The 17,811-nt window shown below is 44.6% G+C and overlaps 1 protein-coding gene and 1 long non-coding RNA gene across 4 annotated transcripts in view; one reads left to right on the top strand and one right to left on the bottom strand.

The window, feature by feature from the left end:
* The window catches only part of EPSTI1 (epithelial stromal interaction 1), a 252,994-nt gene that overhangs the window by 17,062 nt on the left and 218,121 nt on the right, over window positions 1–17,811 (top strand). For all 3 annotated transcript variants that reach the window (XM_063952858.1, XM_063952859.1, XM_063952860.1), the window contains exon 2: window positions 4,156–4,214. In XM_063952858.1, coding sequence (XP_063808928.1) covers window positions 4,156–4,214 — 59 coding nt within the window. The remainder of the gene's footprint in view (window positions 1–4,155; window positions 4,215–17,811) is intronic.
* The window catches only part of LOC135016368 (uncharacterized), a 52,206-nt gene that overhangs the window by 4,322 nt on the left and 30,073 nt on the right, over window positions 1–17,811 (bottom strand). The gene's annotated exons all lie outside the window — the stretch shown is intronic.

Below are 17,811 nucleotides of genomic sequence, written 5' to 3' on the forward strand. Positions count from 1 at the left end.
CGCTTCCTCCTCCACTTCCTTTGCCACCATGCTACAGTAGGTTAAGTCAAACTCAGCCTCAGCTTTGAGTAGGCGGCCCGTGTGATTGTGACAGGGCTGTCCTGCAGATGTCTTATGCTGCTTGTTGGAGAGCCAGCTGGCTGCTTCTGCTAATCAAAGATGGGCAGTTCATGTCCTGCAGTCTGAGTCTCAGTGCAGTGCCCAAAACAAGCTATGCTGCACCTGCCGCCACCAACTAAAAACTTTAATACAGGTTGAGTATCCCTTATCCAAAATGCTTGGGACCAGAGGTATTTTGGATAACGGATTTTTCCGTATTTTGGAATAATTGCATACCATAATGAGATACCATCGTGATGGGACCTAAGTCTAAGCACAGAATGCATTTATGTTACATATACACCTTATACACACAGCCTGAGGGTAAGTTTAGCCAATATTTTTTATAACTTTGTGCATTAAACAAAGTGTGTCTACATTCACACAATTCATTTGTTTCATATACACCTTATACACACAGCCTGAAGGTCATTTAATACAATATTTTTAATAACTTTGTGTATTAAACAAAGTTTGTGTACATTGAGCCATCAAAAAACAAAGGTTTCACTATCTCACTCTCACTCAAAAAAGTCCGTATTTCGGAATATTCCGTATTTCGGAATATTTGGATATGGGATACTCAACCTCAGGGGTGTATCTTCCTATTGGCCAGGATGGCACTTGCCAGGGGCGCAGGACAAGTGGGGGGCGCCGCCCGGCAGTGCCACCCGCACCAGGGGGAAGAATGACAAAGTAGTTCTCACTGAGTACATCCCTTAGCAGTGCTCATCCACTGCCGGACTCTCAGAAGCGTATTGCACTCTGACACTCTCTGTGACTACAGTCACAATGATGGTGAATATAGCCGGGGAGCGGGGCACTTCCAGGTATGGGGAGGGGCGAGGCACTTCCTCTACCTCATCAGTGCTGCGTGAGCATACCTGTACATTTTCTGTGGTACCGTAGCTGTACTGCATGGTCAATCCTGGCAGTCTGGATCACAGCTTACAAAGAGCTCTGTATGGAGAGGTATCTAGACCAGTGACAGCCTGTCCAGCTGTGTTGAGACTACAAGTCCCAGCACACCTTGTCAACTGGATTTGCTGGGACATGTAGTGCCATCACACCTAAAGAGGGTTTTTTAACTGTATGTATGTGTGCATATATCCCCTCAGTGCCCCTGTCCAAACCCTCCTTGTAATTCCCCCTTAGTGTCACTGCCCGCACCATCCCTGAAACTGCCCCCTCAGTGACCCTGCCCATACACTCCTGTAATTCCCTCTCAGTGTCCCTGCCTGCACCCTTCTTATAATTTCCCCTCAGTATCCCTGCCCGCACCCTCCCTGCAATTCTCTCTGTGTCCCTGCCCGCACCCTCTTCGTAATTCCTCCTCAGTGTCCCTGCCCATACACTCCTGTAATTCCCTCTCAGTGTCCCTGCCTGCACCCTTCCCATAATTTCCCCTCAGTATCCCTGCCCGCACCCTCCTTGTAATTCTCCCTCAGTGTCCCTGCCCGCACCATCCCTGTAACTGCCCTCTCAGTGACCCTGCCCATACACTCCTGTAATTCCCTCTCAGTGTCCCTGCCCGCACCCTTCCCATAATTCCCCCTCAGTATCCCTGCCCGCACCATCCCTGTAACTGCCCTCTCAGTGACCCTGCCCATACACTCCTGTAATTCCCCCTAAGTCTCCCTGCCCGCACCCTCCCCGTAATTCCCTCTCATTGTCCCTGACCTCAGCCTATCTGTAACTCTCCGCTCTGTGTCCCTGGGTGGGGGAGGTGGGGGGCGCCATTTCCTTACTTTGCCAGGGGCGCTCAGACCCCTAGATACACCCCTGCTCAACCTGTAATTATATTGTGCCTTCCAGGCTCCCATAAATAATGGAACAGGTGAACAACATTTCAAGGCCCAATCAGCCTTTTCATCAGGGTGAAACATTGGCAATAAACCATGATGTGTTCCTACAATCAATCATTACCTCATGTCGTATTCTATGAGGCCACGCCTCCTGTGATACCACAACCCTTATCTGGGAGCAAGCTAGGTGTATGTAAATATAACTATTACCGTTGCCCCCCCCCCCCCCCCCCCCCTTTCATTTTCTTCTGGATCCGCCCCTGTTGGTAGTACAAAGCTAGGAATGATTAGTCAAAAGGTTACTTTAAAATATGAATAAAAAATAAAAGAAACATTATTTAATGTGACTTTAATATAGAGGTTTTTGTTAATACATTTGCTAATCAAAGTATATGAACATTATAATATTATTATGTGTACTGCTGGAAAAAAAACATGTCTCCATTGGCTAGTTTCTTTAAATCTACTCTCTGTGACCTTCCATTACTAACAGTTACCGTATAGTGGGCCTGATTCAGGTTTGTTAGCAAAATAGCACACAAATGGACAAAATCATGTTGCACTGCAGGTGAGGAAGATGCAACATGTGCAATTCTCTCTGCACATGTTACATCTGCCCTACCTGCGGTGCAACATGGTTTTGCCTAGTTGTGTATTTTTTTAACTTTACTAACAAACCTGAATCAGGTCCCGTGTTCCTTTACCCTGGAAAGGGAGAGAGGTCTGAGGGATTTGCTTACATGCTCCTAGATAACACAAATGCACTGTTAAGACACAAGGACATGATCAGGTACATCACTGCAAGTTAGAGGATCCAGCAATGGTTTGTGATTTGACCCAAATGCATAGTACATGCACACTGGCATTTCCTCTGTGCCCATATTCCAGAAAGGAAAGTTGCAGCCACCTAAATGTGAGCTCAGCTAAAACACATCACTAGAATGGGAACACTGTTCCCTTTGAACATAACTTTGAAGATTAATGGGACAGAAAGAACAGACATGCAGTAATGAACACTTCATTTTAGTGTTTTGATTTTTATTCTTTCATTATAAGTACTGTAGTGTTCATTCTAGCACTATGCACATTACAAAACCTATGCAGTTCCTCTTTCCTGCCTGTGGTGTCACTCTCTGCTCTGGTGCTCCTCAGCACTCTCTAGTCTGTATCTTAGTGCTGAGATACAGATCAGAGTGTGCAGAGAAGCACCAGGGCAGAGAGCGACATCACAGGCAGAAAAGAGGAATTGCGTAGGTTTAGAAAGGTGCAGGGTGCTAGAATGAACACTATAAAATACTTTGTTCAAAAGTAATGGGCCCTACACACTCATATAGGTGTCAGCGTTTGTATGTCAGTGTATGTCAGTGTGTATGTATAGGTGTCAGCGTGTGTATGTCGGTGTGCATGTATAGGTGTCAGCGTGTGTATGTCAGTGTATGCCAGTGTGTATGTATAGGTGTCAGCGTGTGTATGTCGGTGTGTATGTATAGGTGTCAGCATGTGTATGTCAGTGTGTATGTATAGGTGTCAGCGTGTGTATGACAGTGGATGTCGGTGTGTATGTATAGGTGTCAGCATGTGTATGTCAGTGTGTATGTATAGGTGTCAGCGTGTGTATGACAGTGGATGTCGGTGTGTATGTATAGGTGTCACACACCCCTAGTTACGCAACTGATAGCACAGCAAATTCCATTGCCCTTTACAATTGGAAACAACAGTGATAAAACAAAACTGGGTAATAACAGACAGTTATAGAGGTAGGAAGGCCCTGCTCGAAGTTCCTATTCTACTGAGCTGCAGAATACGGGTGTGGATCATAGGGTCGACCACACTTAGGTCGACAGTCATTAGGTTGACCACTATTGGTCGACAGTGACTAGGTCGACACCTGAAATATATCGACACAGTCATTAGGTCGACATGAACAATATCGACATGGAAAAAGATCGAGTTATTTTTATTTTTGGGTGTTGTTTTCTTCATAAAGTGACCAGAACCCCAATTAGTGCAAAGTTTTCCTCGCATGGCGAGCAATTCCCAATAATACTCCATGTGGATCGTAAAGTATGAAAAAGTAACAAAAAATGTGAAAAACTCATGTCGACCTTTCTCCACGTCGACCCAGTACATGTCAACCATGTTGACCTATAGACCATGTCGACCTAATGCATGTCTGAAATAATAATTGCTACTACACCGTGTGAGAATAATGATTTATTTTCCCTTATCTTTCCTTTGTGTTACATTGCAGCAATGACGCCTATGTGGTTATTCCTCCAAATCAAGCGAAGAGAGAGAGACTTCTAAAAAGTAAGAAAGTGTTTAATGCAACTTATTTTAAACCGTATACATTCCACAGAGTATTACTACATGACACTGCAACTGTTTCTAAGTTGGAAGTGACTCAGGCTTCCACCTTTGAATGGCTTAGATGGATACTAGAATGACAGTATGTAGCATTGTTAAATGAGTGAAAGAAGACAGCTACAGTAAATAGATAAATGCATACAAGAGAAAGTGCTCCTGATATCATATAGTGATAGTTGTGTAGCAGGGTCACCCAGAAGCACCAAGTAGGATGGCGGATCTGGACCCACGTGGGTGGGTGCAGCCGTTGTGAGGTCCTTCCACTGCCGCACAATGTCTAGAATGATGGCGTGCTTGAATGTACCAGTACTCAAGCTCAGCCAATCACAGTGCATCATTTCAAATTTGGCACCAGCTGTGAGCCTTTTGCGGATGGCTGGCCGGTGGCCAATCAGAGATGGCCTCAGCAACCAATGCATTATCGTCCTAGTGCTGGGTCATATTAGCCAGCATGGGGAGTTGGAGGTCTATGTACTAAGCCTTAGAGAGCGATAAAGTGGACGGACAAAAAGTGCCAGCCAACCAGCTCCTGTCATTTGTCAAACACAGCCTGTAACATGGCAATTAGAGCTAATTAGCTGGTACTTTATCTCTCTCCAAGGCTTAGCACACAGATCTCTTAGTCCATCGGTTCTCAAACTGTGTGCGGGTGCTGCGGTACACTTGCAGGGGTGCCTCAGGTTGGGGTCCAGGACCAGTTCAAACTATTTGTTTTCAATGCAATAGGCAAAACTAGTGCTTGTGGCTGCCAATCATAAAATATGTGGACACACAGAAGCAAATCTTGTTCCTCACCACATGATTGAACCTAAGAATGACGTATAAATATAATTGACTTCATTTAAAAAAAAATTCTACATTTCCCAAAAAGAAACTCTTGACCTTGGGGTGCCATGAAAGATATTCTGATACTCTAGGGCACTGTGATTTCAAAACGTTTGGGAACCACTGCCTCAGTCTGATGGTGCAGCTGGAGCAAGTAATAGGCCCTACACATTAGGCGATTTCACTGAACAATATGAACGTTCTCGTTCATATCGTTCAGTGTGTAGGCACCAACGATGAACGATGCGTGGCCCCGCACTCGTTCATCGTTGGTACCGGGTCGCTTATGCATGCAAGCCAATATGGACAATCTCGTTCATATTAGCATGCACTGCTATGGAGCCGGGTGATGGGGGGAGTGAAGAAACTTCACTCACCCCGTCACCTCCCCCCCGCCACCAGGTCGCCCGTCGGCCGTATACGCCGTTAGACAGCTCGGCGGCGGATCGCCGAGTGTGTAGGGCCCATAAGAGCTCCTGAAGATAGAAGAAGCAAGAAGCTGCAAGATGTTGCAAAGAGGACCGTGGAAGTCTTGTATCTTTTCCGCTTTCATTAATGGCCCAGTTTGGATATGTAAACAGCAAAAAATGCATCATTTTAGTTTTGTTCTAGGTCTTATTAATTATGCAGATAACACTGTAGCTTACCTTACCAGCACTTCCACTGAAACCGTACATTTTCAGAGGATATACCACAAAAACTGCCAACTAAGTGCAATATTTTATACAGTATACTAGTTGTCTGAACAACATGACAGTAATGTCAGCGCCAGCGGCTGTGTGTGCCCGAAAAGACCATCAATTGAAATGCTCTATCGGGTGCCATCTAGTGGCACCTGACAAAACACTTGAATTCCCCCCCATAGAGAAAGGAGCAGCATTAACCTATTATTATATAGGATTTGTTCAGCTAGATTGCAAAGGTAAGAAGTATACCATTAATAAATGTTTATGATTCTATATATCTTTAAGCTCTGTGATTTGTCTTTAGAGAATTGTGTTTTTGTAATGTATCTGCAATGAACCAGTTTTGTTTGATTTAGTCTGTTGATTTGATTTCTCTGCAGCAGTGCAGATACAGATGTCATGTTGGGAACAAGCATTATCTAAATAGTAATTGCTCAATTACATCTTTCTGTATTAGATTTTTGCAAGAGCTGTTTAAGGTGTTAGGTACAAAATCCCAGCAGTCTAAGGGGTGATACAGAGGCGATCCGATCGCACTCTGAAGGCTTTGCAATGCGCGTGCGCACCCAGTAAGTCCCAGTGAGATGCTAAAAGCGTCTCACTGGTGCCATCGCCCCCGGTCGCGGGGCTGGAGGGGGCGTGCCAACGGCGTTAGAATGCTGTTGGTGGGGCGCAGTCCGGACAACGTAGGCATGTTTGGATCGTTGCAGGGGCGGGCCGTGGCGGCTGCATGATGTCACACGCAGCTGCTGCGATCCAGAACGCGGTGTGTAGCTACCTGCCAGTGCAGGTAGCTACACAGGCAGAGAGCTACTTGGCAGGTGCGAAAGCTCCGAATCACCCCCTTGATCCCAACAGTCAGGAAAGCGACAGTGGGATCCCGACGGAGAGAGGGGGTGATTCAGAGCTGATTGTAGATGTGCTAAATTTAGCACATGTACGATCAGATCCTCTGACATGCGGGGGGACGTCCAGCACAGGGCTAGGCCGCCCCGCATGTTAGGCCTGGCCCCTCCCGCACAGTTGCGAAAGCATCGCACGGCGGCAATGTTTCGCACCCGCCAAGTAGCTCCCTGACTGCGCAGCCCAGCTGCGCTGATAGGTGGCTACATGCCGCATTCAGGGTCGCAGTGGCTGCGTGTGACGTCACGCAGCCACCGCGGCCCGCCCCACCAACGTCATTCAACGCCGTTGGCATGCCCCTTCCCGCCCCGCGACCGTCTCTGCCCGTTAATCAGACTTACTGGGCGCGCACGCTACATAAGCCTTCAGAGTGTGTTAGGGTATTTTAACCTGTTCAGGTTTGGTCTATTAACTCTCTTCAGTAATCAGTCAGAATTCTGTTCCTTTAGCAACCGGTTGAAGGTCAGTGAATGAAAAGATGACACAGGATTATGTGTAACCTAAACAGACCATAGCTGACCTGCTTTAGGGGCCGTTACAGGTTTTTTTTTGATAGCTTAAAGACAAAGGAATCATGCTTGCCAATACATTTAGCCAATCAGAATACACCATGTATGTCTCAGAACCTGAAATACATCAATTGTCATACAAGATTCTAATTAGCAATTAGAACATTCTTGAATATGGTTTATTGCTTTGTGATTATCAGTCTCTCGGACATATGCTGAAAACATTCTTCCCGATCTTCCTGACTAGCCTTGGACACATCGGATACATCTGGCGTTGCATGTCCTTGAACAATTCATGCTTTAAACAAGATATTCGGAGTATATAGTTTTCTGAATATCTGTACAATATATTTAAGGATACATGAACACATTTGTGATTAACAGTAAATATCTTAATCAATGCGAAAAAGCGTGAATCAATATATTTGCTATATTGCGGAAGCTCCTACACCATCATTTCCCCTCTTTTTGATTCCACTTTGTCTCCCTATTCTACCTACACTAGGCCTGAACTACCCCCTTTCAGTAAACCAGTCCCCTGGACTTATAGCCCAAACCTTGGGGATTACCCCTAACAACAACCAAAGGATAAGCAACTTCATTCTTCTGGCTGGAGAGTCACTGTCAACTTCTTTGAGTGGGAGGCGTGTAATCAGGTATCACGACCTTTCACCTTAATTGAGGTAGGCATGGTTAGCAGCACTTGATATGGACCATCATATCTTGGTTCAAAGGTCTTTCTCACGTTTTTTTAAATAGACCCAATCTCCTGGATTTAGCTTATGCGTAGCTGATCCTTCTGGGTCTGGAATGGAAGAAAACACTCGGCAATGGAGGTTAGTCAATGTTTTACAGACCTCCTATACATAACCTGTTAAATCACCATGATTATGTTGTAACTGTTGTGGATAATAACAACCTGTTCTTGGAGCTGACCCAAACAATATTTTATATGGAGTCAGCTTACTAGGTCTCATAGGTGTGGTCCTAATATTGAACAAGACTATAGGTAGGCATTCTTGCCAAGTTCTTTTGGTTTCTGTCATCATTTTCTGTAGTTTTAGCTTAAGGTCAAAGTTCAGATGTTCCCCCCTCCCACTCGCCTGGGGACGGTAAGGCACGTGGAAGGCCTGCTGTACCCCCAAATTTTTCATTATATGCTGCATGACTTCTCCTGTGAAATGTGTACCTCTATCTGATTCTATAACCTCAGGTACCCCAAATCTACATACTACTTCTGCTATCAGTTTCTTTGCAGTGGTTTTTGCTGTGGCTTTGCTTACTGGCCAGGCTTTGGCCCAGTGACTAAACATGTCCGTTGCTACTAGTACATATTCATATGGACCGCTTCGTGGCAACTGTTTATAGTCGATTTGTAGTCTTTGAAATGGGTAAGAGGCTTTGGGTATAGTTCCTAGAGGTGTCTTGGTTCTTTGTCCTGGATTGCTGATTCCACAGATGCAGCATCCTGCTACAAAGTTTGTTGCAGCTTTACTTAAGCCTGGAGCTATCCAATGCTCTTGTACTCTATTCACCATGGCTTCCTTTCAATGATGTACTTGTCCATGAGTTACTTGTAACATAGGTGGAAATAGAGCTGCTGGTAGACAGTACTTCAATTCTCTTGACTTCCAAAGTTCATGTTCATCTTCTTCTGCCCCCGATCGTGTCCATTTTTCCTTTTCTCCTTGTGATGCTTGTTGTTGAATTTTGATCAACTCCTCTTCACTGGGCATTTGCTTCACATCTTGAGCTTCTAAGACTTGCTCAGGTTCTTTTGATTGTAAGGCAATTCTCTTGGCTTCTGCATCTGCAAATGCATTTCCTTTAGCTTCCATGGTTTGGCTCTTAGTATGTGCTTGTACCTTGATTATTCCAATCCTTTTAGGTAGTTCCAATGCTCTGAAAAGTTCCATAATCAAACTGGCATGTTTGATGGGTTTTCCATTTGCACCTTTGAAGTCCCTACTTTTCCAAATAACAGCGTAATCCTGGGACACCCCCCAAGCATAGCGTGAATCCGTGTAGATGTTAGCTGTCATGTTTTCAGCATGTATGCAGGCTTTGGTCATTGCTATGAGTTCTGCTTCTTGTGCTGACATGCTTGGTGACAATGGTCCAGAATCTATGACTTCAGTTTCAGTTGTTACTGCATATCCTGTCCTTGGGGATCCATTATCATAATATCTTGATCCATCGACGAACAGGTTCATGTCTGGATTGTCCAGTGGTGTATCTTGGACATTAGGAAGAGGTAAAGTCTCTAATTCCATGAGGGCTAGGCAATCATGTGGAGATGATTGTGTTGTATTTTCTGCGTCTGTAGCAGCATTTTCCTCCTCATCTGACGATTCACCATCATTACCATTTCCCCCTCTCCTCCCCTCTTTTGAATTGTTGATGGGAAGGAGTGTAGCTGGGTTAAGTACAGTGCATCTTGTGATGGTGACATGGGAGGCGCTTAATAGTGCTACTTCATATTTGGTGAGTCTGGCTGCAGAAAGATGCTTGGTTTTTGCTTGACTTAGTATTTCTGTTACAGCGTGCGGTACTTGTATACACAGTGGATGATCAAGCACAATGTCTGTCACCTTTTCCTTAAGTATTGCTGCTGCTGCCACTGCTCGGACACAGGATGGTGCTCCTCTGATAATCGGATCCAGCTGGGCTGAATAGTATGCCACTGGTCTTTGTTTTGTTCCGTATTTCTGGGTGAGCACCCCTAAAGAATGCCCTCTGTTTTCATGGCAGAATAGGTTAAAAGGCTTTTTGTAATCAGGCAATCCCAATGCTGGGGCTGTTATTATGGCTTGCTTTAGTTTTCTTACTGCTTCTTCAATGGTGTCCCTGTTTTCTGCTGACGCCTCCTTTTTTGTTAATTCATATAGGGGTTGCATCAGTAATGAGGCTGAGGGTATCCATTCTCTGCAGTATCCAATAAGGCTCAGGAAAGCTCTGATTTCTTTTAATGTTCTTGGGGTTTTTTCTTGAGTTATTGCTTTTGTTCTTTCATCAGTAAGGTGCCTTGTTCTTTGGGATATGCAGTGTCCTAAAAAGACAACTTTTTTCTGTACTAGCTGTAGTTTGTCTTTTGACACTCTGCAATCTTCTTCTTCCAAAAAGATGAGTAGTGATACTGTTTCCTTTTTGCACTTCTCTTCTGTCTCTGCAGCAATAAGCAGATCATCGACATATTGAACTAACTGGGTGTCTGTAAAGTGCTGTCTCCATTTCTGCAGGATTAATGCCATTGCCTCTGAGAAATCTGATGGACTGGTTGCTCCCCCCCTGGGGTAATCGTGTCCAACAGTATTGTTTCCTTTGGACCAGAGTTTTTCTGGTACTGCCTTTAACCAGTCAGGTACGTCAGCCAGATCTTGTTTTGGTGCTGGGTTGGAATCTTGTCTTATATGATATATCTATATGGCTGCTTCCATCTGTTGATGAACCTTCTCTGGTAATTTTACTGGAAAATTTAATTCCTTTTGGTGTGTACTGTATGCAGGCTTGAATCAACTTTAGAACATCTGCTCCTAATAAGTTTTACTGGGCAAGTACTAGAGGTGAGGAATTGGACCGGAATGGGAGTTTCAAGTCTTTAATGGTTAATACCATAGGTTTACTTTCCTTTAATTTCACTGTAGTTCCTTCTAAACTAGTTGCTAGAAGTGTCTTAGTGGTCATTAATTTACTTGGTACCTCCTGTTGCTGTAAAATTGTTCGGCTTGCTCCCGAGTCTATAATGCATTGATATTGGTGACCTGTTGGCAGTACAAGGGTCACTTGATCATTTTCTTGTTCAGATGGTGTTTTGGCAGGGAGGTACCTCGGGGAGCCACTTTTTCATGCTTTAGGTTTTTCTTGCTGGTTTTCACACCATTCTTTGTATTTCCTGCAATTTTTTTTAAATGTCCTTCTTGCTTGCAGAAATAACACTTTCTGTCACCTTGCTTGCTTCCTTCTTTTGAGTTCCTTCCGATGGCCCCTTATGATGGGCTTCTGGTCTTCCACTTGCTTTGTACAACGTGTACTGTTACCTTCGGTATTGCATTCTTTTCTTTGGCTTTTCTTATTTTTTTCATTCTCCCTTTCCTCCATTCCTTCTAGCACCTGAACTATTGCGTCAAGTTCCATATAAGAGGTTTCTGGCCTGACCTGGAACAACTGAGTTCTGTAGACTTCTGACAACCCATTTAGGAATTTAGTTTTTAACAGTCTTTTATGTTGAGGGTTATCCGTTGCATAACCTTCATCAGTGTGTCGTATAGTGACTTTATCATAGTAAGTTCTGATGGACTCAGTCTTTTCCTGTTTCAAATCTGGGGCTGCTGGTGCCCTGAGCTTCTGTGCATGACACCATCTCTTAAGTCTTGTCATGTACATCTGTCCACTTTCAAACGTTGTTCTATTTTCCTCTGTCAGAGCGTCCGCTATGGCTGGGCAATCATCTACTGCATCTGCTTTTAACATGGTGCTTACTGTTTGGGCAGTTCCTGGTCCTAGTATAGCCTCACACAACTGGTAGTAGTCGACCCATGCCGGTGTCCATATGGTTTGAATTCTTTCCATATAGGCATAAAATGCTGCTGGATTTTTTTTCTAGGATCTGGGGACTTGGCAACTATACTTGCGAGGTCGTTGCCATACCATGGTTTGTGGTGTTGACTCTGTACGATATATGGTTCGTTCGTCCTGGCTACATCATCTGGGTTGCGTATTCTCTGTACTTGTACTGGATACAGAGAAACAGGCAATGATGACTGTCTTTCAGCATTTCTAGTTGCATAGATATCTTGGCATGGTGGTTCATGGGGTGAAATCCAGTTTCCACAATTTGGGCAGTGTTCATATCCTTCTGGAACGCAAAACTGACATACCGGACACAATCTTTCTGGAAAATATGTCACTTTATTCTGTACATTATGTACTTGGGCATGAAAAGCTGTAAAGGCTGTGTCTTGACCCCTTGCTTCTCCTCTCCGCCTGATTTGCACCCTTTCGCCTATAGTTCCTGATTGTGGACTATTATTTACTGGGCTCATAGCTTGATTCCAGGTGTCCACCACTCGTTTAAACATGAGGGGAGCTTTAGGTGGCCAGTTTCTTTGGTTTGATCTTGTTGGGGTTTCTTGTGATAAAGTATCAGGACACTGGGGCATACTCTGTACACATAGCTCAGGTAAATCATTCGGATTTTCAACCACAGATCCTTTCAAGATAGGGCTGATTATTCGCCACTCTTTTCCTGGCTCATCTCTTTTCAATTTTACTGTTAGTGAGCTTGTAGATGATTCCATTCTGTTCATACTATGGGTACCTTGGTGTGCATGCATGTCTGAGTATAGGGGTGGGGTATAGTGTGGAGGTGCTGTTGCTGAAATTACAGGCAGTAAGTTTAACGCTGGTTGTGGTGCTATTGGGTACTCTGGTACAATGGGGAAATAATTTTCCTCATCTCTTCTTCTATTTTCTGCTTCTAATTCTTTTGCTACAGTGATCCAGATGGATGCTTGATCTCTACAATTATGCTTAATTATCCAACTCTTGTTACAGGAGGCAAATTTTTCCCATTTCTCTAAGTCTAGTGTCCCTTCTGACGGAAAACCTGCTCTTTTGAAAATTTTTACTTATTCCTTTCAGAGCTTTCCTCCCCTCCCTGTTACTAACAATATCCACGGGTTTGTCGGGCCCTGACATCTTTATAGACCGCGCTCCCATGCCTGGGTGTGTGTGCGGAACCCCTCCTGATGTGGTATTTTAGTAACCCCTTATGAGGGAATTAAAATCTCCTTTCAGAGCCTTCCTCCCCTCCCTGTTACTAACAATATCCACGGGTTTGTCGGGCCCTGACATCTTTATAGACCGCGCTCCCATGCCTGGGTGCGTGTGTGCGGAACCCCTCCTGATGTGGTATTTTAGTAACCCCTTATGAGGGAATTAAAATCTCCTTTCAGAGCCTTCCTCCCCTCCCTGTTACTAACAATATCCACGGGTTTGTCGGGCCCTGACATCTTTATAGACCGCGCTTCCATGCCTGGGTGTGTGTGCGCGGAACCCCTCCTGATGTGGTATTTTAGTAACCCCTTATGGGGGAATTAAAATCTCCTTTCAGAGCTTTCCTCCCCTCCCTGTTACTAACAATATCCATGGGTTTGTCGGGCCCTGACATCTTTATAGACCGCGCTCCCATGCCTGGGTCTGTGTGCGCGGAACCCCTCCTGATGTGGTATTTTAGTAACCCCTTATGAGGGAATTAAAATCTCCTTGTGAGATGCTGACTCTGAAGAATCTCTTCTATCCTTGTACCTAAAGAGCTCCTTAAATCCGTCTGTGGACAAATGACTGGGGTTGTAGTGTTGCCCCTTCCTCCCTGTATTGGTGGAAAATCTATTAGTACTGCTCCCCAAGTGAGACCTGCATAATAGATTATTTCTTCTGGATCACTGAGATGCGTCCCTAATATTATTGTTAAGTCACTCCAAAGGTCTATCCCCCTGCCTATATAGACTCCTGCTTGTACCAGTACCCCTGTTGTTCCTTGTGTTTCCTTTCAGACAGTAGCTGTTCTTTATTACTGACCCAATCCTACCCCTTAACTGTCTTGCATAGGGACATACAATAAATACAGTACAATGTGTGCAGGAGAATCTAGTTACTGGCACTGGTTTCATTGTTTAGCAGACACCCGACTCCCCCACCTTTTCAAAAGCATATTGACAGAGTACATACAACAGTGCAAGGATCCAAAAACAAGGATGACAATAAGTGCTATATCTGACAGACTCTCGACCACCTCTTATATCTGGTTTTTCTGTCTTCTGGATACCCTCTTACTGCTATGTCTGTTATCTGTGTGCACGGCAGCTGTTTGAGGCTGTACGGGCAAATGGGTCTTAGACCTGGGATTATGTGGTTCCTAGGCCAATAGGTTATGATGTTAGACTAATCATTCTCAATGTAATGTTCCAACAATTCCCTTTTTTTAATGACTACCTATTGTACAATAAAATTCATCATCATTTTCCACATAACCAAATGAGACTTCAGTGCTTGTAATTGCCACCAATCTCGGTGCTACGGACCCTTTGTATTTTCTTAACACAACAACACAGGTACAAGATTTGCATACACCTCTTTGGTTATTTATCAATTCAAACTGTTTATCAGCATTAGAATACACCTTGGCCATACGCCACCTTTTAAAAATGTAAAACTTTCCTGGATATTTGATTAATTCCCCCTGTACACTTGTGACAAATTAGCTGAAGATATTTACCCACAATTTAACAATATGACACACATGTATGGTACCTTAAAAAATTTCTTCTGACTGACACTGGGCTCTTTAAGATATTCTCTGATCTTCCCAACTGGACTTCCCCAGATACATTCAAGAAGCGCTGAGTCAAGTGAGCAGGTAGAAATCTACACATTAAATCTCACTTACCGTTTTTTTTTATCAGCGGTTCCTGAAAGATCAGAGGATTTGTTGCCAGTGGAGGAGATGCTGGAAAATCCCCGGACGATGCTCCCAAAAATGTTAGGGTATTTTAACCTGTTCAGGTCTGGTCTATTAACTCTCTTCAGTAATCAGTCAGAATTCTGTTCCTTTAGCAACCGGTTGGAGGTCAGTTAATGAAAAGATGACACAGGATTATGTGTAACCTAAACAGACCATAGCTAACCTGCTTTAGGGGCCGTTACAGGTTTAATTTTATAGCTTAAAGACAAAGGAATCATGCTTGCCAATACATTTAGCCAATCAGAATACACCATGTATGTCTCAGAACCTGAAATACATCAATTGTCATACAAGATTCTAATTAGCAATTAGAACATTCTTGAATATGGTTTATTGCTTTGTGATTATCAGTCTCTCGGACATATGCTGAAAACATTCTTCCCGATCTTCCTGACTAGCCTTGGACACATCGGATACATCTGGCGTTGCATGTCCTTGAACAATTCATGCTTTAAACAAGATATTCGGAGTATATAGTTTTCTGAATATCTGTACAATATATTTAAGGATACATGAACACATTTTGTGATTAACAGTAAATATCTTAATCAATGCGAAAAAGCGTGAATCAATATATTTGCTATACTGCGGAAGCTCCTACACCATCAAGTGCGATCGCTGAATCACCCCCAGAATCCCGACACATCCCTATAAATTTCTCCCTTCCCCTAATTCTAACCCTAACCTCCCCCTCCTGCAGCCTAAACCTAATCCCCCCTGATTTAACCCTAACACTAGCCTATTGCCTAATCCCAACCCCTGTACTTCTGGGATGTGTCAGCATTATGGTCGCTGGGATCCCATTGTCAGTCTCCTGACTGTCGGGATCCCGACTGCCGGTGCTTTGACTACATTCCATTTCAAGTGTATATACATATGCCACAAGAATGTATCATAATTTATTTATTTATTTCGCACATACCTGCAAGTGGGTAGATCAGCAGGTCTATTCACGAAGAAGGGAAAAGAGTGGACAGTGTGCCAGTGGAGAAGTTGCCCATGCAACCAATCAGCTGCTACATAAAATTTTATAGAATGCTCTTGATAATTGTTACTTTAAAGTTGATTGGTTGCCATGGTAACTTCTCCACTGGGTCACTTCTCCAATCTTTTCACTGCTTCATGAATAGACCCCCAGATTCCTTAACCTTGTGGTTCTTAAACTTAGGGATGTAGTTATGTGATGACCGACGGTCACATAACCTCCCCCTACAATCCCGCCCCCTCACAATCCCGACGGTCGTCATGCAGACCAACAGGGACTATTCCCACTCGTGGGTGTCCACGACACCCATAGAGTAGGAATAGAACCCGTGGCGACCGCAGGGGGCTTACTGCACTCACCACCCACCGCCAGGATTCCGCTGCCGGGATCCCGGTGTCGGTATGCTGACCGGAGGTCTCCTGACCAGCGGTAACGCATACCACTCCCCTCCAGACTGCAAACAGTTCATGTTTCGAGGTCAAATGTGGATGTTTAAAATGTAACAGTTGGTAATACACTTGTACCCAGCTAGGTGGTCTGGAAAACGTTAAGGGTGGTATTCAATTCTTTTCACCCCCTTCCACACCCGTACTATTTCTGCTGACGAGTGTGGTATAATCATTTCAGCTCACTACCCTTGGGGTAGCGAGAATGCCCAACCCTTTACGCAGCTAAACCTGATTACTATGGATGCGATAACAGCGATCACTTTAGAAAGGAGAGTGGGTGTGGTATATCATTTGAATACCGCCCTAACTGTCAAGGATCCTGAGGTCAGGGTTGAGAAACACTGCTGACCTCCTTTTTGGTTTGTAAGGGTCAGCCTGAACTTTCACTCTTCCATATGCAGTCAGGAACACTCAGACCCATCTCCTTCCCAAACTTACTTCCAGTGGTTTGACACCACATTCTAGTGACACCCCCAAGAAGAATTTGACTCTTCTTTAGCATCCATATCTCAGTGAGCTTGACTTGGACTGGGCCCCTTGGGATGGGATTCCAGGAGCTCATAAGGGGTGAAATCTGAAATGTATTGTGATACATCCCACCCTTATTTGCATGCAAAATACCGGTATGCAGCAATACTTAGCCTATTGCCACCAGGACAGCTTTTCCCTTATAGAGCTGTCCTTTTGGGGTTTCTTCTCATAGGTGAAGTTGAACTTATTTATTCATATTGGCACAGATACAGGTAGATATCTGCAATGGCACAATATACTTGTCACGATCCAGGTAATTCCTTATCAGTATTTACCTTCCAAATGCCTCCTGAGACTGTCCCAGCGTTCCAAGCCTGGATTCCATCTGCACTGTCTGTGTGCAGCACGCTGCATCTCATTGTCTCAAATCTCTTTACTGTGATTCTGGCAGCATCAGGGTTAAGTTTCACATGCAAGTTACAAACAATCTTTCCCTCCAAAAGCTCACATGGGCGCAGCCATGTTTTCCTAGTCACATGTTACCTTTCAGCCTATCAGCTGCACTCTGGTCTCAGCCTAATTATCCAGCAGCTGCACTCTAGACTTTGCTTAATCAGCCAGCCAATCCCTGCTTCCCATCAGGTATAAATATCCTGTTCCTGGGGTGGAAAGATGTCAGTGCTTCAACTGTCTTCAGTGATTCCAGTGTGCAGTTCTCCCATGGACTTTCTCTGCAGTACAGCCTGACTCTGCAGTGTCTCATCATTGCACCCTGTGACTGGCAGTTACCCGACACCGGCTTCCAGCTTCCAGCGGTGCTCTGCCCTGCCAGTAACCATCGGTGTTCCGCCATCGATCTCCAGTCACCATCGATGTTATGCCATCGATCCCTAGTCACCATCGGTGTTCTGACATCGATCCCTAGTCACCATCGGTGCTCCACCATCGATCCCTAGTCACCATCGGTGCTCCACCATCGATCCCTAGGCACCATCTGTGCTCTGTCATCGATCCCTAGTCACTATCGGTGCTCCGTCATCGATCTCAAGTCACCATCGGTGCTCCGTCATCGATCTCAAGTCACCATCGGTGCCCCGTCATCGATATCAAGTCACCATCGGTGCCCCGTCATCGATCTCAAGTCACCATCGGTGCTCCGTCATCGATCTCAAGTCACCATCGGTTTTCTA

This window comes from Pseudophryne corroboree, chromosome 2, assembly GCF_028390025.1.
Source record: "Pseudophryne corroboree isolate aPseCor3 chromosome 2, aPseCor3.hap2, whole genome shotgun sequence".
NCBI classification, from domain to species: domain Eukaryota; kingdom Metazoa; phylum Chordata; class Amphibia; order Anura; family Myobatrachidae; genus Pseudophryne; species Pseudophryne corroboree.